Source organism: Scatophagus argus, chromosome 1, assembly GCF_020382885.2.
Source record: "Scatophagus argus isolate fScaArg1 chromosome 1, fScaArg1.pri, whole genome shotgun sequence".
NCBI classification, from domain to species: domain Eukaryota; kingdom Metazoa; phylum Chordata; class Actinopteri; family Scatophagidae; genus Scatophagus; species Scatophagus argus.
This window is the reverse complement of record NC_058493.1, coordinates 19,014,378-19,042,043: the sequence shown is the minus strand read 5'-3', so window position 1 is coordinate 19,042,043 and position 27,666 is coordinate 19,014,378. Positions and strand designations below refer to the sequence as shown.

Below are 27,666 nucleotides of genomic sequence, written 5' to 3'. Positions count from 1 at the left end.
TGAAATACACTTTTCATCCAGACTCCCCTTAAGGCTTTGGTTCAGACAAATGGCATCCTATCAATCACTGCACTCAGGATTCACTTTATTTTCCTAAAGGCATATAAAAAAAATAATTTTTCAATATGAATACAACAGTAAAGTTTTCTTTGTAAATTATGCTGCAGTTCACTCCGGGGTCAGTTCAATTTTTCATGCAATTGTATTTTTCTGCTTTCCCGTAGCCCGTGCTATGTCATTTATTTATCACTGGAACATCTTGTAACTCCACACCTCATCGAAAACCAAAGACTCAACGTCACTAGTACAAAAAAGCAGATATTACATTTCAGAAAGGGACTTATTTATCAAAAAACAGCCACAGATTTTGTTACAAGCAGCAATAAGTTTTATTATGAAATATCTATAACCCCATGTTATTAATTGTACAACAGTAATAAAAAAGAATAAAAATACAAATCTCATTTAAGAGCAGTTTCAGTTTTTTATTTTTTTTTTTTAGGTTTTCGCCATATCTCCATATGAGGTCATAAATGGTCTACCTCTGATATTAGCTGCCCTGGGAAAAGTCACCTACTAGACTGATGAGTGTTTAAGAGAATTGTTCTAAGCACATAAAGAGCATAAAACACAGTGTGTCAACCAACATCCACAGGACATTTTATTTCTTGCTGCTAGTGCGTACATGAGTTTTAAAATCTAAAGGTAGGCCTAGACATGACAAATATTGGTGTTTAATCAATACAGATGAACAGTAACTATACAAAGTTTATATACAGTCAAGTAAAATTTCACTGCAATGTACAGTTAAATCAAAGAGCATGACAAAATAATGCAACTTAAATTACATTTTCATCTTAATACACTGGTGCTTGGGCTGGGGAGAACTATACATTGGACAGCATTTTTTAGGGTTTTGAGAAATATTTTGAAAAGATGAATATGGACGGACAAGAGTGGAAAGTGAAAATGTTCATTCAGGACAAAATGGCCCAACTTAAAAGACAATGTTGCTTTACATCCGTTTGGTCACTCGTTTGATCTGTTGGGACGTTTTATACAAAATTGACTTCGGTTTCTGAGGTTCAAGAAGGCTAAGATTTCCTTCAGAAATGCTTCTCACAACTCTTCGAGGCTTGTTCTCCTCTGAACCTGGATGACAGAAGTATTTTGTCTTTACTATCTGAATGCCTTCTTCAACAACGTACTTCTTGGCTGACACTTACCAGCAAAACGCTGCACTCTGAGAGGCCTCTGGGTGACTGAGGGGTCCTTCTTTATGCGCTTCGGGGCAGAGAATCCCTGAGTCAACCCTTCTCGGATGCTGCAACAGTCAATAAAGGGAACAGGAAAAGAAGCAAAAGTGTTTAAACACAACATCAAAAGTTCTTCATCAACTATAACTTTTTACCATAATTGCATTTAGAACTGGCTATTAAATTTGTTATTTTATTTTATAGTTCTGCACAGAGTCTGGGTCTGGACCCTTCTGTGTGGCGTTTGCATGCTCTGCCTGTGCCTGCCTGGGTTTACTCCAGGTACTCCAGCTTCCTTCCACAATCCCAGACATGCACTTTAGGGTAACCGGCTACTCTGCATTGCCTCTAGGTGTGTGTGGCTGTCTGTCTTTGTGTGTCGATCCTGCGACTGACTAGTGACCAGTCCAGGATGTATCCGGTCAGCTTCGATAGGCTGCTTGCATAAAGATGAAAGTGACATATTTTGTCATTGGAGGGAACTCACTCCAACGAAATTCGTGCTCTGCATTTAACCCACCCAAGTGACGTGCACACACACACAGCAAACCCGGGGCAGTGGGCGACCGCGTGCAGCGCCCGGGGAGCAGTGGGGGTTAGGTACCTTGCTCAAGGGTACCTCAGCCATGGACACCGGTACGGGGAATCGAACCAGCGATCCACCGGTTACGGGTCCGACACCCTAATAGCTGATCCACGACTGCCCTTAAGCAGTATAGAAAATGGGTGGATGGATAGAGTTCTGCACAGCTTTAGTCTGGGCCCAAATAATCACACGTGTGAGCAGAGTATTTACTCCACTGTTGGTATAAAATAAAATGTTTGACATGAATGTAAGAGAAAAAGCCAGTGGCACATTACCCGTGAAATTTACGCTTTCCTTGTGCAGCAGACGTCATGTCCATGTAAGTCGGGTTGGCTCGTCTTACGTCTTGTAAAGACATCGTCTGCTGTCTGCAGAACAAAGGTTCACATTACTATGACATCTGTGGCAAGGTTTCCCTTTGTATTCAAAATCAGATAAATCAAAAATAAACAAGGTGTTAACAGCAAGAAAACCAGCCTGATTAAATCAGGTGTATCATTAGCATTATGTAATCAACCTTCCTCATCTCTTACTCATCCAGGTCTCTAGATTCGTCTTATTGTTTTACACAACAGTTAAAATATCAAAGTGACTTTGAACAGTTTCCTCCCTCTGGTGTCCCTGTGTGCTACACTTTGTGTGAACCCTGCCCTGGGAACTGCCACTCACCCACTCTGAAGTTACAAAAATCACTTTACTACAGGTGCCTGAGCAAAACTAATGCACAAAGTTTCTTCAAGTTGTTGAGTCTCTACCTATTGAGAAATATTTAGAAATGGCAACGTGTTTTTCTTGCCATCTAAATACCCCATGAGATTTCCCAGGGTTGTAAGTACCCAGTCGTTAGTATTTCAGAAAAAAAAAAGCAACACGATAAATGATGCAGCATGCTTGAAGATGTTTTAAAGCAATTTGATTTATATGTGTTGCGATTTTGTTGAAGCAGATCTGTAAACTCATTTAGAGCAAATACCTGCCCATAGTGAGCAGTGGTCGATCAATCTGAGCATCCTTATTGGTTAGGAACAAATTTAATAAAATGATAGACACTTAGTGTGGTATATGAAGACTCCTCTGTTGGGAACATCATTCACTGACACAAACCCTTTCTGATGCTATAGCTTGAAGTGCTTCCTGTTTTTTCTGCCTCTTCTAGCTGAAGACATCATGACACTGCTCAGCTTACTTAAGCCTCTTGGCCCAATGTTCCAGTCTGGAAACTTGCTGCTGTTGAGATTACTTGTAGTATTTGCACTCTTAGTCTTGTTTTGAATGGGGTTTGAGGGATTTACCTCTTTTGAATTGTTTGTTTACAATTCAGACTGTATTTTGTGTGTTTTACACAGAATTCTCCAACTGCTTTAAAACTTTCAGTGGGCAGCCAGAGGGATGCGTTTCTAAATTGTTTTTAAACATTTTATGAAATGATTCAACTGATGCCTGTGAGTTCCCTTTGAACCAATTTTTAAAAATGCAATAGATGTTTTTGAAATAAATAACTAAAATATTCTTCAAAAATTCTTAAAAATTTCCGTGTGCTGCACTGAGGCTTGCTGAAAAATTTGATAATTCATGCCTTCGGGAAGCAATGTTTAATTCAAGGTATTTTGTACAAAACCTGTATGGGTTGAATTCTCCACCAATGCTGATTGATCGTGCTTGTGTTCGAGAGTTAGGCACTTTAACGAGATTAGCGTGGGTGACACAAGGAGTGTTTTTCCCTTTGTAGAATTATTTTTCTTAAGAAACATCAAGAAAAAAATGCTGATGTCCCTAATGTTTTAAACTCAATTAAGAGTTAATGACATTCATTATTCATGTTTGCTATTCTTATTAACGCTTCAAAACAGCATATTCAGAAATTCATGGTGAAGCAGTGAATTCCAGTATTCCCACACCTTCACAGTCAAGGACGTTTCAAAGACTTTCCAGGCCCAATTCCTTCAAAATATATTTACTACTATGGAGAAAGGTGGCTAATTGCTAAGTGTCATTCCTGGCCATCAAATAGCAGTTAAGAGCTGTTAGGGCTATTGTGGCTCGTTCTGAGCCACCATCCCAAAACATGGGAAAACATGAGATTTAATACTCAATTGCCTTTCTCCAGAATCCCTCACTCCGCCTTTAAGTAAAAAAAAAAAAAATATATATATATATATAACAAAGAATTATGAGCACAATTTCTCTTCTTCCACAAAATGTTGAACTTCAAGCATTTCCAAGGACCAATGCCTGTTTACATCTGTTTAAAATTTTTTTTCAAATCTTTGATTTTCTTTCTCAAATTCCCAAACTGGCGTAAAGTGACTACTGACTTTTGCTAACCTGACAACATTAAGAATATGAGGTCAAATTAATCACATATGAGACTTCTGGGTAATTGTGCGTGCAGCCCAGAGAAAATGGCAAGAAGCACATGAAAAATTGTGAAATAAAAAGGCACATCTGTTAGGCTCAGAGCTGAAAGTTTATGTTTTGTGACATGTAGAAAATGTGGATTTCTTTCTGCTCTTTATGCCACAGAGGTCAACTGTAATGCCAACATTGTTCACTAATAAAGATGTGCTTTAACAGTAAGGGGGACAACCAAAAACACTCCCTAGCTACCTTTCCATTGGAGAAAAGGGCGTGCTGAGATGAACCGAATGACAAGTAGGACAGTGCAATAAATGTTTCTGATAAACTGTGGCAGCTGTTATGGTTTTTCTTTCTCTGAGCTTGAATTAAAAATGTATGCCTGCAATTATGATATGATATGAGATTATGATATACAAGTGTTTTTTTCTGCTGTGAAAAACATTTTTGTTGGTGTTTCCCAAAAGATCTCTCATGAAGAGGAGCGTTTTCTATAGTGTTTCTTCCAATATTTCATGCTCAAGAGACACTGTGTAGTGTACACTTGTAGCAGAAAAAAATCAAGACTGACCACAGAAGTGAAGTAGGCAGTACGTGGGTGTATCAACATTTACGACTATTTCAACGTGTTAAAAAGCTGGACCATACGGACTGATGAGAGAACTAATACAATGTATGCGTAGAGACAAGAGAACTGTTATCCAAATTTCAAAGCAGCCTGAAAACTGATTTGTAATGTTATCTAACTGAATTTCAGAAGAGAGAAAATATCTTCTGAAAGTGTGTGCTGTCACAGGGAACTCTTACACTTAACTTCTTAATAATTATACATATTGCTAAACATCTTAAAATAATGTGAAGTTAAGACAAGGGTATTTTCTCACCTTTTGCCAAAAATCTGATTCCTCTCTTGGCAGGCCTTTGGAGGATGGAGCAACTGGCTCGGACCTGAGATGTTGGCGGACTTTGATGCTTGACTGGGACTAGTGCTGCTTATTACCATAGTTGCATTACTTGCAGTTTGATCATCATTGTCCAGAACTTCAAAGGTCATGTTTGGATCCATGGCACTGGATGAGCCCAGCAGCAGGGCCTGATGAGTCATTTGAGCAGGTTCTGGTGTGCACTGAAGTGGGAACATGACCTCCTCAAACACTTGGCTCTTGGCATTGGGCTGGGGACTGTGAGGTGGCAGTGATGCACACAGATTTCTCCTGACAGGCTTTCTAGGAGCTGGTTCATGTTTCATTTCGGTCTGATTTCCTTTATATAAAAACAGAAAAATTGAAAAAGCACATCAACCATTGCACCAACCATTTTAACCAAAAGTTTAAATAAGCTGATCTTAGCTCCTTCAGAGTAAGAGTCTGGAAAAAACATTTTCTCAATCAGCTCAAACATGAACACAAAATCATTTGCCAAAGTTAAGTTGGTTTTGGTTATTTTAACTTCGAGATTTCCATAGCTATTTCTCGCTCTTTTCACTGGTTTAAAGCAAGTGAGACTCTATGAAGATGTGATGTCACTTTCTGGACCAATCAGGTTTCACCAATATCTGAATCAGCGATGCAATTTGAGGGTTTGTGGCTAATGCACAGCACTCTCAATCAATGCTGATCAACTAAGGTCAAGTTTGGGACTTTTAAAATCTGCAGTGGATCAATGGGAAATGGTGCGGCAAAATGAAGAAGGAAAAACAATGCAAAACATTGTCTAGTGTGGGAGCATTACACTGTAAAGAAGGACAATGAACATTGTTAATGTTGTGACACTGTCTAAAAATAAAGCTCGAGCACAATGTGGATGCTGTGCCACCTCAAAGTCAGTACCCGACAGTTGAGCGTTAACATCTTGAGCTGATGATGTCATTTGGAGCCAAAGTCTTTGTAGTAGCAATGGGGCGATGGACCCACGATATCAAGGGATAAGAATAAATATTAAGAATTGCCTAAAAGGGACTGAAAACATATTTTGGAAAAAACAAAAACCAAACTTGTTTGGCTTCTACTTTTAGTTTTGGCTGATGTCCTAACTGCTCATGTGAGGCTAGATTTATCATCTACAGTATACTGGAGCCTGGGGTCGATTGAAATGTTTTGGCTTCACTTTTGAGGACCCTTCATGTCATTCATCTTTGTATAAAGTCAGTGGTTCAAGTAGATAGTGATGTCTTTAAGATAAAATGTTTTGAATAGAACTAATGTAGCTTTAACAATCACTACCACACTATTAATCATCAACAATCAGTAGTGCGAATATCTGCAAGCCTTTGGCTTGCCTCGGTTTTGGTCCTTCAGAACAAAATGAAGAACAAAAAACATCTCTGAAACACATTTATCTGTGCATTGAGGGCTTTGAATTTGAAAGCAAATGAAACCACTTCAAAAGTAAGCAGGACAGCTGTAAACACACCCCTCCACAAATGATGCCCCCCCCCCCATACTTAATCAGTAATAAGCACTGAAGTGCCTGCCTTAGGCTAAACAGTGCAATTTAAAAAACGTCACAACAGAGAAATGAGATGGATCATTCCCACAAGTTACATCAAAGTGTGATCACCAGTGTTGAAGATATTATGCATAGCACAAGACAATTAAACATTATAGTGCCCTACTTGCACATAGAAAATTTACAATGTTGGAACAGAGCCATGAATGCACTATTACTCTAAAAAGCACTGTTCTCTAACAGTATGTTGCTGGTTACCTGTACACATAGCTAACCAGGAACTTTGATTGTATTTAATTGAAGGATGTAACATTGATATTAGATTCTCTTGTGAGGAAAAAGGGGCAGTAACTGGAAAAATATTTGTTTGTGTTCTTTCAAGTTGAATGTTTGAGCTTGAAGAGTTTAGGTCACAGCGTGGTATTAGATAAACATATTTGTTTTCAGAGAGAGGCACTACTCTGTGACATTTTGCTATTTAGAAAGCTAGTGAGGACCTTTTTGCTGTTCAAAAAGACCAACAGAGCCAGTCAGTCCAGGGTGAAACATTAAGAGCTGTCATCTTGCCCAGGGCAAGTAAAATGCAACCACAGGCTAGTGGTTAAAAAAAATGAATTTAAGACATTGTTTTGTTTCCTCTGAAGCTGATAACGGAAGCACCTTGAGAAATGAGCTATCTCGCCTTTTTCCTCATCTCTGTAGAGTGTGCATATCTGCAGTACTGACGGAGCACTCATGAGGAAATGGCGGCAGGTAAAGGTAAATGCAAGCAAAAATTTCAATTATCCTGGAAATAGGAGTTTAGATGGTTGCCGTTAAAGGATGTGGGTGAAACTCCAACTATACCATGCTGTTTGCCATAAGCTGGACAAGAATAAACATAATTTATTGTAGTCTTCGTTGTTATTCAATAACTGCTTAGAAATAGAATAATTTGTATGGACATAGGGTTAGTGTGGGCAAATGGAAAAAAACAACAACAAAAAAAACAGTCAAGTCAAGTACTGGCAGACAGCAAACGCTAATAGGTTGTGAGAAATATTTGGATGCTATCTGCCAAATAGCACCGAGATTGGTTGAATGTGTATTAATTAGTGATAATTACTGCAAGAATGCAAATTCCCACTTGTGTTCATTTTCTAGGTTCATTATGTTAATATTTTTTTCTTGCTTTTCTTGGTGTCATCTGAAAAAGACAGCTATAAAAAACGCTGACAGATTGCGGAGCAGAATGAGGTTAAATGACGGTTTTAGCATCACATTATAAACACCATTACACTCATGACATTTCCTGAAGAGGGGGTAAAGGAGGGCAGCTAAAAAAGGTAAAAATGCCATCAGATAAAGGAAGTGAGAACACTAAATGCAAAAGTGAATGACTGATTTTTATATTACCCTAAATATCAAAATGCAATATTTAGCAAATGTGAGTCAGACTTCAGACAGCACAGAGTGAGGAGATGATGATAAATAGCCCTTTTCTGTGGCAGAAGAGTTGTCCCTAGCAATAAATGGCAGCAGAGTTCCTTCAATCACATATTTTTGGCTTGTAGGGGATTAATACATGCATGAGTTGCTATTTCTGGTGGAGGCTGCACTGAATTAGGGTCGCCTGGTTGCTGCTGCCTGTTTTTTATAGTGCGCCTTTTCTGGTTGGTGGAGCAGGGGAGTTTACGTCTGTTGACGTTTTTTCCTGCCCTGCTGTGGAGCTGCATTTTCATGAATGAAGCTCAAGAGGGATTGGGAGGGTTAGATGCTAGACAGACAGAGAAAAACATTTGAAGGTAGGAGGCTGAAGAAAGGCAGAATGGAGGAAAAAGCCAGACTAACAGACATTTGAAGCAAAAGGGACAGCACAGCCTAAGGAGGAAAAAATAGATAAAAGAGAAGGTAGACGGGCTGGAAATTGAAAGGGGATATAAAAAGAAGATAAAGGAGGCAGGGGGAGGATGAAAAATCATGAAGCTATTAATAAATACATGTGTGGAAATGTAACGATCAACACTAAATTGTGGAAGGAATAAATATTGCTTCAAAGTCATCACTTTGGAGCGATTCGCTGTTATTAAGCAGTCTACAAAGAGTTAATGCTCTTTCCAAACCCCAACCCTTTCAAAAACCAGTGAAACTTGATTGGCTTTGCAAGCTGCAGGGTGGAGCTATTTCTCATAACATGCTGCAGTGACTACCATTAACAGCTGAGGAAGCAGTAAGGGACTGACAAAACAGCGTCAGGATAAGATCAGAGCAGTTTGTCTGAATGTTAAATAAAAGCTTTATTTATTAAAACACATCTGTGCTATTTCAGCTCTATTTTTTAAAATCATTGTGATTAAATATGGCGGAGAATGCTGCACAAAATGTATAAAGTTGTATCCACTGTGTATCTATACATACATACAAATATATATATATACTGTATGTGTGTGAGTTTATATACGCTACGTGCAAGCTATATGTAAGACTTGAATATATGCTGTATTAAAATGGGATGCATGTCTGGAAAGCGAATGATTTTATAGGGTGCTGCTACATGGTGGGTTATAACATCAGTCATTTTGCATTTTATGTAGATATCACAGACATGTTTGTGTCAGGCATATTTAGTTGTGATACTGAACCCCACTGGAAGCTTGAGTGATATGACCAAAATCTCACTTTCACTATCATTTCAGTAATGATACACATCATAATCGAGCACTTTTTCTGTACATTCTATGAAAACTTTACAAAAAATGACCACGATGAAAGACCTATTTCCTGTTGCATTTTGAACTATATACCTGACAAATAGAAACATATTTAGTCGAATTTGATTATTTTTTCCCTTGATTTAAAACCGTTTTGTGGTTTTTTTGGTTAAGCATGTAAAAAATATAAAATATCAATGTATACATACCATAAAAAGGTAAATAGAAAGCTTTATTCTGGGTCTGCAGCATAATTTGCAAAGCGTGGTTTTCTGGTCTGTGTAAGATTTTTCATAGCCAAACCACAACAGAAGTAACCCATCAGTAAACATGTGGGCAGACTAGCTTGTGGTGTATAAAGATGGGCTGGATGAACACACCATACAGAAAAATTTTCAAAAACAAATAAAAGGAGTTCACTTGTAAGACGTTGCAGTGGTGATAAAGTCCCTGGTGATTTCATGTTTCATTTCCATTCAATGAACTCTGGTCATCTGGCAGGAGTGGTTTTTAAAAAGTTACATTTCCCACAATATGCTTAAATGAAATGTGAACCACCTGCAGTAAATATCATTACAGCCAATTTGAACTGCAATATTTCACTAAGGTTTTTGTGTTACATTTCCCTAAAGGTTCAGTGTGCACAGTTTTCCCTCTATAAAACTGGTTGTGAGAATTCACATCATTTCATTATTCAAGGTTTGGCCAGGACAGAATGTCAGCAGCACGATGATAAATCAAATTATATTACATGTCTGACTCTTACTGTGTATTTTACTACTCTGAACAAGTCCATTCTGTTAAACCGCTAAAAATGTGTTCAGCAAAAGAAAAGCAACATGACTGACACAAAACAAATGAAAAGAGAGCATATAAGTGAATGACTGGGGGAGGGGAGGATTAACTAGTATGCAGAGGTTTTAGATTAATCACTACAGTATGCTAGCAAGACAGGAGAGAGGGGAGAGTAGATTTACCTTTTGGTGATGGAGCATAACTGCACAGTGATGTCCTTTTTGTGCGCCCCTCTGTACCTGAGAATTAATAAAAAAATAAAATACATTTGCAACCCTTCTATGTTTTTTTTTTTTTAAATTTCATTAAGAATGTTACATTACCACAAAATTAAAAAAATGCTAGCTTGCATTATGTTGCTTTTGTATATTAGATTGCAATCAAAGTATTCACGAAAGACTCTAAAAAGAACTATAATGTTGAATTATAGCTCTTTTGCCACTGTGAAGACAGCACAGACATTCAACCAGCTAAACAAATTGTGATTCTGTCTTTTCTTAAGAGAGTCAGTCTGGCTATTACAAGTGGAAAAAGAAAATAAAACCTTAGGCAAAAGCCCAAGCAGGCTTCACAAGGCACTGTGGCAATGGAGTTTTTAATTCATAAGGAACTGCTCAAAGTCTAAGACAACCTGGACTGTTTTGGGTCTTCTGCAAAGATCTTAAAAAAAAAAGACTATGACCCACAAGAGCCTGACATTAATATCTGAATTTGAGTTGGCCAGATTCTTTTTATTACTGAAAATGAATTTCATATAGTTTCAAAAAAGTCAGTAGCTGAACAGGGGGGCAGGTGCAGAGTTTCTGATCTTACATATGATAAGACACCATCATAGTGACTGAATATTAGCTTTAGTTCATGCTTCATTGACTGCCGTGCAAATTCAAACTCATGAGTCCCTCGAATTGATCTTACTTCCAGGTGTCACTTGTGAAAAACAAATGTAAATCATAGCGAATGACACACTCACACCACAATTGTATAAAAACTGCATTCAGCAAGTGCTGAATGAGAGAGGATTCGGGTTTGCCACACACTCCACAAACTGTCACTAGTATACAGCATGTGACCTCTTAGCATTTAACAATAATATCCTGACCAAAACACGGTATTGCGAAAGGGCAGCGTGTCTGCTGTACAGCTGTGATTATGATCTAAACAACAGAGAGGGTCACTTGTAAAAGAAAAACTGATTTGAGTGGTAGACAGGAACAAGAGTGCACCTATATCCCCTTCTCAAAATGGACACAAATGTAAATAAATAAATAAAAAACCCAAAATAAAATAATCATAAAAAAAATGTAAAGCTCAATATATGTAACAGACACACTGAGGAGTTAAACATTAGTTGCATAATGTAACAGAGAAGACTTTTCTCACATATCCTGAATATTAAGCATTAAATGTGTCCACATTTATCTTAAAGAGCCGCCCAGTAAATTCTCAGCTAAGATTCTGTATGTTAGTGACATTATCTCCCTTGCTTACAGTAGATTCATTCATTGCAAAGCCTCTCACTCTCTCATACTCTCTGAGGGGAGGGGTGCTGTCACATGCATTTGATAGAGTTAATTGAGGGGGACAAATCATTTATATATAATTATTGGGATGACCTGCCTCCCTGTGAAATGATGAATTCTCTGTATTTCTTCCCACCAACACAAGATGATGAATGCACGTGTAACTTGTTTTTTTGTCCGATTTTTCTCAGTTAATTTATCCACAAGCTGCTGTGTGTCATCTTGGTTGCACTTAAACATTTAACAGACACTTCCCAAGGAGATGTCCTCATTACAAGCAACTACATATTACTGTAACATCTGATGTTTTACTTGGTCAAGATGTTCCTGCTTTTATCAGCCAAACTGACACTTTCCCTGTCAGGTTATGTGCCACTAAATCTAAAGACCTGACAACTGTCATTTATGAATTAATTTATTGTGGAAAATGCCAAATATCTGTAGTTTTAGATTCTCAAATGTGGGGATTTATGCCTTATCTTAATATTGACTTTGTCAGTCAGACAAAATCACCTTGGGCACTGATAGGCAATTTGACAAATATTTTATAGACTTAAGGCATTGGTTAGTCTAAAAAACTTTCCAAGCATTCATTAGTTTTGTAATTGAACCCAAGCAAACTGCTCCCATGAATGATAAATGAGCAAAAGAAGAATAAATAGAGAAATAAGAGTATAATGACTTACTGCAGGGGCTACTCTGGTGGTATAGCAGATGTGAGAAAGACAAGACAGGCGCCAACTCGCTGCAGAGCCCAGTGCTTCCTGCCTCATTTGCCTCCTGTGATTCCTCTTCAATTGAGTCACCTTTCAGCTGTTGCCCCACCCGTTCCTGGTCTGCCCAGACCACGCCCCTCTCCCTCAACACAAGGTGCTCCAGTTCATGGTTCTCCATCTCGTCTGCGGCTGTGATCAGCCCAGCCCCATGCAATGCAGAGTAGTTTCGACTGTAAGCCGGCAACAAGATGTTTACCATTCTGAAAAAGAGAGAGAGATTTTAATCAGCAGAAAATTAACAATTAGATTGAGATTAAGTGCATTTTTTCAGCTGCCCTAAGTAATAGTCAATTCAATGAAGAACTAGCTGTAAGTATTGTCAACCTACTTCTGCATGCGCTTGTTCTCCTGGTCCTGCAGTGAAGTGAGCTTGACCATCTGCTTGATGTGTTGTTCGAGATCATGTACCTGCAGCTCCAGTCTGTGGCAATGTAGGCCCTTCTCTAAAACCTGAACAAGGGGGAGAAATGAGGTCACAGAGCAGGAATGATGAGGCAATAGCCTTTCTATCATAACAGTGCACTGAATTAGCACTCTGGTGGACAGAATTAGAAGAAACAAAAGGAGGCGGGAGGCTATGGATACTAGAGAGAAGATATTAAGTTTTGTTTTCATCCATGTTTCATCAGAAAAGCTCAGGCTAAGGGAGGGGAGTAAAGAAAAAAAAAAAAAGAAGTCTGACGTAAAGAAACTACGAAACAACAGCAGAGAGAACATTTGACCGGTGAGTGCGTCATAGTTCTGGGTCAGTTCCTGGAAGAAAGGATAGAGAAGAAAAAAATAACATGGGCATGGTTTTAGGTAACTGGCTGCTGTGTGAGGGATGAGTAAAGGGTATTGATTTATTCTCTTCAGTGATCCACGAGTGAGCTGGAGAAATAAAATGAGCACGGTTCTAATTACTGGGAGAACAGATGGGAAGAAAACAAAGACAGTCACGACACCAGTAGAGACACAGCCTACCTTCCAAAATAAACAAACAAAAAACACCAAGCAATGAGTTTTGAAAGATGTAACCCACATTGTAAAGTTTTCCACTGGATATAATCACGCTCATTTGTCTCCTAACATTAACTCAAACTATTTCATCCTGCCTACAAGTTATGTAATTAAGTGTCTAGTTTTACTCACTGCAAATACACTGATCTGATTAAAAGAATTGTCCAAAGAATTTCTGTAATCCATGAACCATGTCAGCGTAAAGTGGTTTTGGAATTTGCATAAATATACCCACAAATGTTTTGTTTGCACAACTTCAATTAACAGCAATTACAACTGAATTTAACATAACTTCCACATGCAGCTGTTATAATCAAAAGAAGATAAAGTTTATACAGAACCAGGAAGCGATTCTGTTTTATTCTTTTCTTTGTTTTTAAAATCAGGAAATTGAAATTGAGAAATAAAAATCCATCTGTCACAACAAAAATGCAAATAATCAGCTGCTTTTCAGCACCAGTAAATGTACGGGTGAGTAAGTTCAACTTACCTCTGAGGACTGATCGTTCGACTTAAGCAACTTGATCTCATTCTCGACACGATGAAGCCAGCCATCATTGTCCAGAAATTGTGTTTCTGCTTCCTTCAGACGTTTGCAAATGTGTTGCTGCTGCGTTCTCAAGCTTGCAATCTTCCGCTCGTACTTACAAGTGGCCTATTGAAAACAACAGGTCATTTAAATGACATCATGAATCATCTGATGTTTGCGCTAATATTAGTGTTACATACTCTAAACTGTGTACGTAAATAACAATAAGTACAGCTGCAAGCAGCAATATTGCAAATAGGCTCCAGTCTAAGACGACAGATTTATTTAAAATCTTTCATCTTTATGAAGGACTCAATGTTGTAGAGGAACGTTTTAAAATTGTATCTAAATAATATTTTAAATTATTCATTATTATTGTTATTTAAGATGCAGGCAGAGCTTTTTCACCACCCTCAGCAAAACTGTTCCCACGGTTCAGTTTTAGATGACAATGGGGCATTCAGAACAGTTTTTACAAGTGTTTAAAAAAACCCTGAGAATTCACTTTTAAACACTTCAAATGGCATTTACAGCCAGGCCTAAATCTGGGACTCAAACAGCAGTAAAGAGCCAGGACCTGGGGAGCAGTGACCCTGTCCTGTAGTGGCGTAAATGAGAGGCTAAGACAACGATAGAGAACAGAGAAGTGAAATGATGACTCAGCAGCTGTTTTTCTGCAGGGGATGATGGAATCTGTGGATAGCAGCGTAAGCATCAGCTACCTTCTCAGTCTTTTCTTTGGCACAGAAGTATTGGACCTGCATGTTGTCCTCCTCGCAGTAGCGCTGGCGCAGCTCATTCTCCTTCAGTTGTCTCTCCAGATCCAGCTGCTCGCTCCTGATTTGGGCTCGGCCCGAGAAGATTTGCTGCAGAACTTCTGACACCCTAGGGAGAGAGGGAGGGAGAGGGAGAGAGAGAGTGAGAGAGAGAGAGATGTTCAAAGGTTATAAACTTAAAAAGGGGCCTATCAGGAAATCTGAACTTGATGTGAAATTATGTCAAATTTTACTTGAACAAATAAATAAAATGGATGAACTGGCTTCTTAAAATAAAAATAAATAAATAAATAAATAGGTGCACGTGTGTAGCCTGTCTCAAATGATTAAAATAACCTTGCAATAAATTGCCTTGAAGCTGTAATGCTCAGGTTGTGCAGCCGCTGTCAGAAAGGCTTTAACTGGATGTAGTGGTCTTGTTTTGGACTGCAATATACTGAAAGGTGATTTCTGTATGGTTTGATCCACTCTGATACACATACAGAGTGTGTATCAGAGTGTGACAAAATATAAGAAACACCTCCCATTTTAATGCAATCCAATAAAATGTCACCCTCATCATTCAGATGTGAATCGAAGCTGCTGGACCATGTGTAAGGAGGTAAATTTATATTAATTGCCGTGCCAAGAGCTCTAACAGACTTTTGTTTCATGCATTTAACACATCCTAAAAAAGCCATGAGATATTTCATTGCCTTACCAACACATTTAAACAAGCATTTCACAGCTTACAGTAAGCTTACCAATGACATCAAATGTTCGTCTAATCATAATTTACCCCAATTAATTAATGATGCAGTAAGGCTCGAGTCAATTATACAGCCAAATTGTTACCCTTTCAATATAATTTAGAGCCTCCACAAGATGTCAATGCTGTTCGAATTGAGCAAGAAATGCATCCTTAGCTAAATGATGAATATATGCATTCATGGGATGGCGTTCAGGTGATATACAGATTGGATGCAAGTGGCTGTCTGGTTGATTTAAAGCAGGAGAAGACACAGGAGGGCCATGCAGGTAAATAAGACTGGAGAGCTGTCGCTGAAATGTGACTGCACTCTTCAATGTAACTCCAGTGACGTAGGAGACTTCGTGGCCTTGCTAGACTGTTGAATTTTTAATAGTGTGAGAAGCGTGCAGCCTCTATTCAGAGCCTCTCACTGTGCGAGTTGTGAATTCTGATGCCAGTGAATGAAATGTGTGGGAGTGAGACTCATTCAGCTTTTCTGTGTACCCCCGCCCCCAACCCAAATACCCCGACAGATGCCACTGTGTGCCTTAGAGACAAATAGATGGAATCTGGCTGATCAGATGGATATAAAAGAAATACATGAGTGTGTGTGTATATATATATATATATATATATCATTTGAATTAAAGGGACCATATAGCTGTCACTATCAAAATTACAAAGATGGGTCAGCTAATACTGGCTGTGGCAGTTTTATCAAACACTGGTATAGCTGTTTGTACAGATTCACCTACTGCATATTTGCAGCAGATAGAAAATTAAAATTCTTTTTCAAAACACAAAATTTCAGTGCCACCAATTTTCAGTCTTGGTCCTTGGGAATCAGGGCACATCTCATTTTTTAATCCAAGATGTAAAATAGTCCCTTGTTAGATATCTAGATTAAAAACTGCCAGTGCTATGTATTTCATATATCATCCCCTTTTAATTAAAGACAAATACAATGTATGCACAGACACAACAGTAAATTAAATGATAAGAAAATGGAGCTCTAAATTTTAAAGAAATGTTTAAAGAAAAATGGTGAAAATAGAGTTTAATTAATTACAGACACACTGTTTATCAATATTTTAACATCTGGCTGCTCTATGCAGGATCACTGACAGGCCAGGAATGAATGAGGAATATAAAATGCTGAAAATCTCTTTGAGTATAAAAATATTCTTCACGCAGGTACTGGTATGATGTTGCAGTCTTATTTCAAAACAATAAAACAACACATGTAACATACAAACACAAAACAGACAGAAAACACAGGAAAAAGAAGAAATCCCTTACGCTCTCCGAAACATGTTTTCCCTTTTGAAAAATAATGTTACAAAGGGACATTAGAGTGTTACTATCAATCTTACGAAGAGAAAGGGAGTTCAATCTGACAGAAGATGCTGAAAAAAAATTTGTCATGAAAATTTCGTCTTTTTTGTTATGCCCATCAGCGCAGCATGAGGTCACCGCTGAAGATGCACTGTTTTCTAGGAAGTAACAGTCTTCCAGAAAGTGCAAGGGCCTGTTTCATGGGATAGCATTTCATGGGAGTGACACAAACAAAGCAGTAACACAAACACACTGTTTAAAAAGTACAAGAATACCAGGTAAAGTAGGGTTGCTCTAAGCTACACAGGGTTCGGGCTTTTTAGCACCAATGTAGCACAATTTGACAATAACAACAATTCTGACACTTTCTTTCTGGGTAGGTCAGCCGCCAAAAACACCAATTTTGTGTTGTGTGTGTGCGCAAACGGCAGGAAAAATAAACAAATAAACAGCAGCTGGCATTTCCAATTAATGATATCCATACTGACACTGTGTATGTTGCCGTTCAAAGCATGTAGAACTGTTTTAGGCTAAAAATAAATAAATAAATAAATAAATACATAAAGATAAAAACAAGCTGCTCTGCTTTGGTTTTTTAGTCTTTTAGTTTTTTTGTGGTGCACCACACCCTGAAAGTGAAGCTCCTGGTTGAAAACTATATTTAAACTGTAGGATTTTGTTTATGTAAAGGGAGAAGAATAACCATAATACTATCAAAAAACTTTTTCCACTGTAACTGATCTCCCCATGGCTAAATTACTATCAAGCAGCAACATCTGGGGCTGAAAAATCAAGCCAGTGAGCGGTGCCAAAAACTGCAGTACCTCAAACGGTCAAAAGTGAGAAAATGCGGAGGACAGACAAGGCCAAGATGGTTACACCCACACCGAGCTTCACATAAGGCTCTTCAGAAACCTACAGGTGACATAATGGTCACTCCATGTACTATTTATTATACAGTCTATGGTTTTTATACCAAACTTTATAGGTCACTATTAAATAACAGCGAACAGAGAAAATAAGAGCAGAGATCTAGTTGAGATCTGTATACTAGCATCTCATTCCTGATGCTATAGCCCGGACCACTGGGCCTAATTACAGTGTATGCCGCCTGATCCACTTCAGTATAAGTTAATATGGATATAAAGCCACCAGAAGCAAGTAAAACAAAAGATCTTACAAATGTATCACCACTGTACAACACTTGGGCAAATTCAGGCTACAGGCTCCTTCTGCCTGCAATCAGTGCCTGTGCTCCAATTACAATGTTTACAATAAAAGGATTTATGACACACAAAGAAACCTCTACAACTGATATGTCTCACCCTCTGAATCACATTCGTACAATTCTTACCTTTTGAACTCGGCTTGTTTCTGGGAAGAGATCATGTTAGAACCCCCAGGCACCATGTTCTTCTCCTCATATGCTTTTAGTTTCTGCTTCAACTGCAGAATCTTTGAGATATAAGAAAACATTGAAATAACCGTCAGAGATTAACCCCTGATCCTGGCAACTGTTGAAATGAAAAATTAACTAAAGTATAAGAAAAAAGATTTTTTTTCTTCTTTTTAAATTGAGCACAGTAGTGTTGGTTGGGTCATATTACCTCTTGTCGTTGCTTCTCACATATCACTGCATATTGGCCAATGTGACTGTCCAGGCTTACAACATTACTCTTCAGCTGATAGGTAAGGGTAGAGAGAAAATATCATTATTTTAAAGGAATTCATCTATTTATAGAATGTATATCCAAGATTTGCAACAGTTATAGTACAATTAATAATCGTAAAACTGTAAAGTTATAGTAATTTTAACACGAACCGAGGACTTGATCTCCTTCGCCCTGTTGGCATATTTTAGTGTGTTGTGTGTGTCATCATATGACTTGGATGAAGGGCTAACATTGGCAATCATAACAGTCCTGCAGTTGCCACCCAAGGAATCTTTAAGTAGCCGTGTCAACTTGCTGTCCCTGTATGGTATATGAGTTTTCTTACTCTGAAACAAAAGAGAAAAGTTAGTATTAGCCAAAGAAATAAGGCCATTTTGGATAGCTGGTTTCACGTCAGAGTTCAAAGTGGCCTCGAAAATCAACTCACGAAATCTGTCAAGTCTGTTATGGCTGTCATAAGCATAAGAGTACAAATGTGAGGTGCACCTTAAAATGCATTCTCCATTGGGACAGGCTCCATGAGAAAAGTTTAGTCAGATTACATCATTTGGTGGGACCGATAAACCGGGGGAACGGGGAACAAAATTCAGTATGGAATGATCATTTTTAAAATGGAGAGCAGCCACCCACAACACTGATCTCGAGTCTTTCTGCAGCTGGTCTGTGAACACAGCTCAGTCTGTAATAATGGCATTAGATAAACTACAGCTGCTTAGGTGAGTCACAATCTCGTGGGCATTTGGACTGCAGAAAGTCACATTAAAATTAAGAAACAAAGAAGTGTAAAATGATCTCTTCTGGGGTTTGCAGCTGTGCCGGCACTTCTCCCTGGAAAAACCCTAAGCCTACATCTGGATTCAAAGGCCTAACCTATAGTTCATGTCAGGTCCAAAGGGAGAAAATCTCCTTTTTTTAATAAGAGTAGACATTTAAATGTGGGTCTTTCAGTAAAGTCAGTATCTAGGGGTAGATGGCTATATTTCACCAAACTGAAATGTTCGTTTTGTCTGGCCAGTCATGGGGGAACTGTCGCAGATTCACTGTAAATGACACCGGCGACTTGTAAGTGAATGGAGGGACCTGCACTGCTGTGAATAGGAGGTGTAACGCAGCCACGAATAAAGGAACCAAGCTCATAATGTGGGAAAAAACTTCAAATCCCTTTACACATCAAAGGGAATTCAATGCCACAGTAGTAGTTTCAGATTGTTTTCTTTAAGATCGCCGTCCACTTTTACACATCAAAACAACAGGAAATCTTTGTTGAAGTTGGCTAATAAAACTCCTTACTGCCATGATCTAGAAAGCAGGGTGGGGCACATTACATAACCTTATTAACACTGCTACAAAATGAAAGCTTCCAAAGGACTGTTTACTATGGATGAGGTACAGGTTTCAACCTTAGTCAACCAAGTAAAATACTGCTTTCTGTTTATTACTTACATTGTTTTACATTACAGAAGACCACACAATACAAAATTCAAGTTCGAACAGATGTGTCTTTGTGTTTCTGTTGTCAGACAACTGACCCTATTAACAAATAGCTTGTAGGTTTTTAAAAAAATTCTAACTCAGTGGAAAAACACGCATCAACATATTCAAAAAACACAGTTTTGTATGTCCACACTATTAAGTCATATTAGCAGCATCATATGTATCCATGTTGACAACATTTTCAGAACAGTGGGAAACACTGGCATTGCGTGGATGACAAAATAGAGAGAAAGGATATGTCGTAAACTGTATCTACATCGCCTAAGGCAAACAACTTACAACAAAATCCTTTGTGCAGCATAGCAAGATGACATACTGGACAGCCCAAAAAGAAGTAGCAGACATTCTTCTCAGTCAAACGAATGGCATGTTAGGCCACACACAAGTGGGTACATTCTTTGCTGTAAACAACAGTCACAACATGAATTCCTCGTCTGTAAACACTGGACCACCAATAACCATGAGGATAAGGCGGGAAGGATTAAAGATTAGTGGTGGGCGTTGAACACATCAAACTATGAGTACACAACTGCAACTCTCAAGACTGGTGAGTATAATTCTAACTGGACAGTGTCCATGGAAGAGCATAGTTTTAACCCAAGAACGAAGCAACCTGTTGAAAAAGCATCGAATTTCAACATGGCTGCGGTACATTTTCACAGCACTTCTTAAATGCATGTGGCTGCTTGCGCCTTGTCCCTTGAGACTGGTGTGTAAAATGAGAAGACTGCTTGACAGGTTAATGTATGCAACTGGAATGAAATAATACCCAAACACTCGGTTGACTCCACCTCCCAGGCTCTCTGTTTCATATGGAGTCTAGTGGTTAACCTCATATATCTATAACCACAATAATCTTAAAAACATGCCACAAAATTTCAATAAGCACTAATGACCAAAAACATTCACAAAACAGCACTAAATACAAAACATCTTATTTGCCAGCAGTTTTTTGGTTTGTGCAAACTTCTGGAGATTCAGTATATTTTTGCCCTGGACACATATACACAGAATACAATCGTTTTTTTGTTTTTTTTTAATGTGCTGTGACTGGGATAATGAGAATGGCTGCATACCATTAAAACATTTTTTGTCAGACTGTCTGTAAAAATGGTATTAACATCTTTAGTAGATGAAGAAATGCCACTTAAATGCATGGAAAAAAACAATTGCACCGCTTTTGTAAGCTGTCTACCAGAAATGTGCTCTAATTTGAACATTTCTATTGTTTAAAAAAGTCTTTATGTTATCTGTGGTGTAATATAAACTCACCTTTGGGTCAGCAAGAGCATTGATGACATTTCCTAAGGCAAGGAGTGAGCGGTTGATGTTAGCACCTTCCCGCAAACGTGCTCCTTTGGCATTGGTGGCGCTGGCTCTCTCAGAGCCTGCCAGATCGATCAGGCTCATTTTGGCAATGCAGACATTAGGATTGAGGCTGGCGGTTTTGTCCTGCTGTCTCAAATATATCTGGAGAAAAAGATACAAAACTATCAACTATCAGGAAGCAAACTGTGATGTATTGATGGATGTTTGCTAATGAACTAACAATAACAGTAACTGCGTTCTAGTGAATCTCCCAAAGCAAGTAAAAGTTTCAAAAGTCAAGTTTCATTCACTGTAGCTGCCATCAGCCAGTTAGCTCAGTTAGTCATGCAGTGAGATGACTGAGCAGGGGAGTGTTGGTGTCTACACTGCTATCAGGAGCTTTGGACCACCAGAAGGAGGTGCAGGAAGAGGTCCAAAGGAGCCCATTTGGACAAAGGTTTAGCCAGTAGCATGGTATAGCCAGGCATGGCATGCTACTATTCTGGACTATGTGCAACTCAATTCTTGCGCAAACTCTGACCGACAAAAGATCTAGACAAAAATGTCTACATAATGTTCCTTAAAGATTCAGTTTTTATGTTTCTTCTTTTGTTAGCTGAATTCTTATGTTGTTTTCTATAACTGGATTGAAATACCTGAAATACAGCATGGGACCGGGAAGAGGTGGCATTCATATCAGTGGGGTGCTGTGTCCTGTTGCGATTGCCAGAATCCAAAGCCTCAAGAATGTGCTCTGCAGATTTAGGCTGAATAGAGAGAGAGAGAGAGGAAAAAAGAGATGGTGTTTAACCCAGTAAAGGGCAGAACTACACACCACAGCAGCAGAATAGTAAGGGGGAATCAACATTCAACACTGTATGTAACCTGATTATGTGGAACAACATTTGGACAGCGTTTCTAATAAAGGAAATAGACTTATTTGTGGGCAGATTTGATCCATTTGTCAAATACTTGAAAATAAAGCAAAACACTGTCCTGCACTTATTTTCTATAACTGATGTCAACACATAGTTGGTGTTTCAGTTCAACATTCTCTTTAAATTAATTTATGAAGTGAGAGAAAGCCACTTGAGAAAATTGTTTTCCTGAACATTTGTGGCCACTTAGTTATAGTTATGGTAGCAACGTTGTTTTCACCAGCTATCTCAAAACTTTGAAGATATGATTTACTAATTAAAAACATTACATTTACATTATGAATTCAAAAAGCAATTGAAGAAATTCTAAATATTGACTTTGTAATGACACCAGTATGTACCTTTAATATAATCTTCTGTGCTATGGGAGAGTGTGTATTTTACATGTTGCTACTAACCTGATGCAGTGTGAGGCCCTGAACAACCACCCCTTTAGAACTGTCCTCTCTGACTGCAAGAGGGCCTGCATTAGCCAACAAGTCTCTGATCTGTTCATTGTAAACCTGTGAACAAACAAGACATATAAATATAAGAGCTCACATTTACATTGACATGTATATTAGAATTGACAATAGAAAAACATCAGAGGAAAAATATCTACTTTAACCTTGTCTGTTAATGCAATATGTACTGCTGCAATGTCTTTAGACAAAAGTAGTATGGCTTAATTACCAATGAATATTACAAATGAATCCTTCAGTCAAAGTCTGGGAATCACTTTGGCTAAAAGGACAAAACAAACCACTGAAAACAAACAAATGAAACATTAAAGATTCAAATATTCACCTCAAGATATGAGAATGCAACAGCAAACTCTTTCTCCTCCTTGGCGTCATCCATGCGTTTGAACAGCTCTTTCATGGTGCGGTACATGATCCCAGGGTCATTTTGTGAGCCTAACATGGTATGGGTCTTCCCTGCACCAGTAGCACCGTACGCAAACACTGCAAATGAATTAGCATTAAAAGACAAATTGGTGTCAAGTAAGACATGTACACAATGCTTATCGTATTTACTTTGGCTAGAGGTTGACCACAAACTGCCTCAAATACACTAGATTTCAAAATGAAGTTAAGAAAGCTACACTTACTGTGAAGAGCTTGGCTTAACTGAGCATTACTGAAACAAGGTACACCTAGCTAAAAATAATGCTGTCTAATACACCTTCATGTGGAGCATAATGTTAAGTTTTTGTTGAAACTGATTTAGAGAGGCGTTGATTCATTCATCTGATTATAGTTATTTGGAAGCTGCAGTTTGTACTAGTGTTAAACTATATTGCAGTATACTGAAAGGTATTTCCATTATCTGATCGACTGCATTCATATCAGTAAGAGTAGGCTAGAGTAGGCCTCCAAAATGACCATACAGCTGAGTGTTCCAGTAGATTTCCAGATGATCCAAGCATCTTTTAGTCAATCACTTATGACTGAAGCCAAATATGTCTTCAGTCCTATTTGCAGCGGGTATATCAGCTATCAAACTTTGCCAAATGTACTGATACAAAACACTGGAACTTCATAGGGCTGTGAGCTAGTGACCAGCAAGTGAACCCTCAAGCAAACAGGGTATTAATTAACATCAGAAAACAGTTTCAATTAACGATATGGCAGGGTGAGTCAGCAAGTCGTGTAGGAAAGAAAAAAAAAAAAAAAAAGTATACAGCTCTAAAGTGAAGCGAGTGTGGCTCATAGCCGTACTTGGTTGAAGGCAGGTGGTTATAAATCTAAAAGTTTGCTAATGAAAAGTCTTGCATTACCTCACAATAGGTTTTATGTTAACTTGGCATAAAATATTTTGTAATAGACCCCCCTGGCTCAGACCACAGTGTGAGTTGTTGCACCCTCAGCTGTGGTTGGCTGAGGCACACATCACTGAATTTAGACAGCTAACTAACAGAGCGGTGGTGCTAATTAACCAAGACTCTCTACACTGTGTCATTACAACTGGCTGTTTGTGATTAGAATTATATCCATGGAATGATATGATTACCTCAACCAAACAGGCCATGCTTTCAGTCTGGTTTGTTGGTTTATCAGTGTGTCAGCAGGATTATGGCAAAACTACTACTCCAATTTTGATGAAACACAGTGGAAGGGTGCAGCAAAGGTGAATGAAGAGAAGAAGTAGCGCTAGTTACGACAAAGCAGCCAAACAGAGAAACAGAAGATTATTTACTAATTGTTTCGAAGCAGCTATGTTCTAAAGCACAAATAAACACACCCCACTCCTCCGCACAACCCGGCAGTAAAGTGACACATTGGCAGATTTTGTGTGAATTCAGATGATGCACACATCAAACACACACACACCTGCAGCTCTTCATACATCTATGGCACAGACAGAGCAAAGGACAGAGACAATGATGTAACCTGGTGGCTACATTTTTGGTCTACAAGCCCGCTACCTGAAGGGTGACGTCCAGAAATGTTCCCAGCACAGCAAAGTAATAATAAGAAGAAGAAAATAGAGGCACATAAAGGATAATCTGAATGTGAAAATACAGGTACATGCAGGTACCGGCAAAAACTTCTAGCAGGTCACGTGATGCTGATGCTCCAGCTGCGCACAACCATATTTTGATACAATTCTGATACTTTTGGAAATAAAGCCAATCACTGTAGTCATATCAATATAATCATATATTGAATGCAGCCATTAATGACCAGGCAGAGAAATTACTTAATACAATAGAAGGTAACACAAAGGCAACTCTGGGGCTGTGAAAAAGATGTGATTCTTGCTATAGTATCTTAACGCAGAGTAATTCATCTGTTAAATGTATAACCACCGGTGTGCTCATTTTAATTCAGACTGACTTCACACTAAGGGTGTACTGTATACTGCAGTTGTATCATTAAGAAAAACACAAAAAATAACTGTAATTTAGATCTTAAAGAGTAATGGAATCAAGGATAGAGTTTCAAGTGGAAAAAAATGTGACTGGGATATGCCAAAGGGTCAGTATGCCATTTTCTATGAGGGTTCAGTTACTGCTTCTAGCCATCTGGGGATGTCAACATGTTTTGTAGCTTGTTTTTATTTGTTACCTGTGCAGTTAAATCCATTCATCACACCATCCAACACTCCTTTAGTGGTGCTGTCGAAGATGTCAGCTTGAGTAGAGTTCTCACCGAAGACATGGTCAAATACAAACTTCAGGTCTTTGTTAGCCTTCTTGTTGATATTGCGGTTTCGTACTCTTTGTGACCCAAAACATGTGTCATCTTCCTTGGGGTCAAATATGAGCATGTGGTTATCAACAACCTGGACCACAGTCCGACAGTTTTCACGCTTCTCACTTTCGCTGGTTGGTCTCACTCGAACAACCACCTTTACATGGCTGCACACATCATTTGCCATTCTGGAGCCTCTGCAGTGTCTCAAGTGTTGCTGGAAGAAAAAAAAGGGAAGGAATTAATTAAATTTCCCACGGTGCATAGTGCCATCACCAGTGCAATTTTTAATAATATGCTAATTAAACCATGCAACTTGAGAAAGACACAGGGAAAGCTGGACAGAAGACAGCACATGAAGGAACTTGGCTTCTTAGTGTAAAATCGAGGGTCTGAGGATAGAGAATAGAGTTGTATGCTGTGCAGATTGTAAAGTCATTTCAGACTAACTTGTGATTTTGGGCTACACCAATAAAGCAGACTTGTCTGTCTTCAGGCACCAACAAGTTTCTTAAGCCACCCTGAAATGTTTGCCTTGGCTTATAAAATGACTACATGACCACACAGGCAAATTTTGATACAGACTCTGCAGAGCATGGTTTCATCAGTTAATGGGGGTAGCCCTGCAATCCTACTCGCATTATGGTTACAATGTTTAGTTTTGCTGATAATGTTTCAGGGATATCTTCATTCAGTTTTAAAGTCATATTGGAGGCTGTATTGTGACATACAATTATAGTTTTGTCCACCCTCAGCCATAGAGATAACATGAGATGTACAATATTTGGAAAAAATAGCTTATGTTGTATACAACAATGCATTGATTGAGGTCAGATGCGACCAAAAAAGTGGCAAGGGTATATACATACAAAAATCACACAATGTTACATAAGACTAGGTGTGCAATGTTTATGTGCCTTGTATCAATACGCACTGTCATCACTACTATTGCACAGGTGATAAAAATGACATCCTCTATGGCTACAACTTAAACAGAAACTTATGTTAATGCGCTAACGCTGTAGTAATTGGACACCAGTTTCTATATTATTAAAATACAAGTACGTTAAACCAACCGTTAGGCCTACAATGTATCAATGAAGCTTCATCGCGGCTTAATACATTCAAATCCTGACTAACAACTAACACCTTGTTACTTTTCCAGTCATAAATAACGCTCCTGTTGGATGGTTGCTATTTAACACGTTAGCACAAGTATTTGAATTTAAACATACACTGTCGTATGGAGTTTAAAAGGCATAACAATTAAATATAAAGGCAGCCATGCAAACGTTAACGCCTGCTAGCTGTGCTAGCTCTCGCACATCTCCCGGCGGTACGTTAGCGTTCTCTTCATGTCGAATGCACTGTGCGCAAATATGTCTTACCTTTTGTCAGTAACGGTTATCTTTCATGCCAATAACACGACAAACGCTTTCTGATGTGAGACAAGCAGTTCGTGTTAGAAAAAAATAATTCGCTAGCGAAGCTCATATGGCCATAGCTACCACGACAAGCGCCAATATTTTCAAAAACAAGCCCTCTTCCTCTGTCGCAGCAGATTGGATGTGAGTCGCTGGTCATTGGGCGGATCTGAGTGACGCGCGGACATGCTGCTGCTGCTGAAGGCGGAGCATCTCTCTGGTGTAGTACGGTAAGCTCAGTTAACTTGCCGAGGTGTTGGCACGGTTCGCAGTCATAATTCAAGTTGGTTGAACAATTTGTGAGTGTGAGTGAATGTGCCGTAGCCGTGTTCATATTCATGTGTTCGTCGATAATCAGTGTAGCTAACAGCACGCGGACATCCAACATGGTGGCATAACAACAATATCGCTCTGCAGTCAGGTGTAAAATGTCCAGCCTCTGCTGATCTATACCGTTGGAGCTGCTACTTCACACACGTGATGAAGAGCAACGAACAGTGTGCTAGCTTAACGTTGCTCTCACAGTCGCCTCCAAGATATATATGTTAGCAGTGTCATACATTGTCTTCAGGTTAGTGTGTTGCATGTGTAAGTATAGGCTGCCCTTGTAATCCACATGTACTACAGCACAGACTCTACACGTTAGTTCTGGTGTTGCTAGCAGGGTGGAAAGCTACCCCGCTTCACACCAGAGCTGCTTTGTTGTGGCTCTTCAAAACAGCAACGCACACTTTTCATTTCATGTCTGTTGAAATGAAATCACATTTTATCAGCTACTCAGTCTCAGTGCTGTAAGTTTACCTATTGTTAACTGTGAACCCACTCCTAGCTCAATGGCTAGCAGCTAAGTAGCTAAAA

General features: G+C 38.8%; 2 protein-coding genes across 5 annotated transcripts in view; one reads left to right on the top strand and one right to left on the bottom strand.

The window, feature by feature from the left end:
• Positions 1 to 370: 370 nt before the first annotated feature.
• Positions 371 to 26,916, bottom strand: kif18a (kinesin family member 18A). The gene is made up of 18 exons (XM_046389340.1): positions 26,773 to 26,916; positions 25,259 to 25,601; positions 22,995 to 23,152; positions 22,607 to 22,711; positions 21,927 to 22,037; positions 21,235 to 21,432; positions 18,618 to 18,794; positions 18,403 to 18,477; positions 18,150 to 18,250; positions 14,677 to 14,839; positions 13,916 to 14,080; positions 12,755 to 12,876; positions 12,337 to 12,626; positions 10,313 to 10,369; positions 5,082 to 5,460; positions 2,118 to 2,210; positions 1,227 to 1,324; positions 371 to 1,152 (listed from the first exon to the last, which is right to left on the bottom strand). The coding sequence occupies exons 2-18, from the start codon at positions 25,569 to 25,571 to the stop codon at positions 1,016 to 1,018; spliced, it is 2,742 nt and encodes a 913-aa protein (XP_046245296.1). The 5' UTR covers positions 25,572 to 25,601; positions 26,773 to 26,916; the 3' UTR covers positions 371 to 1,015.
• Positions 26,908 to 27,666, top strand: part of mettl15 (methyltransferase like 15) — a 37,043-nt gene continuing 36,284 nt past the window's right edge. The window contains exon 1 of one of the 4 annotated variants that reach the window (XM_046389359.1): positions 26,908 to 27,038. The gene's annotated coding sequence lies outside the window, so the exon portion shown is untranslated. Of the gene's footprint in view, positions 27,380 to 27,666 lie in introns of all 4 variants that reach the window. The other 3 variants (XM_046389368.1, XM_046389378.1, XM_046389351.1) reach the window with 3 other exon arrangements.

Excerpts from the sequence above, each read along its gene's own strand:
- kif18a (XM_046389340.1), bottom strand. The coding sequence starts at position 25,571 with ATGGCAAATGATGTGTGCAGCCATGTAAAGGTGGTTGTTCGAGTGAGA. Across the intron at positions 18,251-18,402 it reads GTGAGAAGCAACGACAAGAG|ATTCTGCAGTTGAAGCAGAA; the intron begins GTAATATGACCC and ends TATATCTCAAAG. Across the intron at positions 12,627-12,754 it reads GAGAACAAGCGCATGCAGAA|AATGGTAAACATCTTGTTGC; the intron begins GTAGGTTGACAA and ends TCTCTTTTTCAG.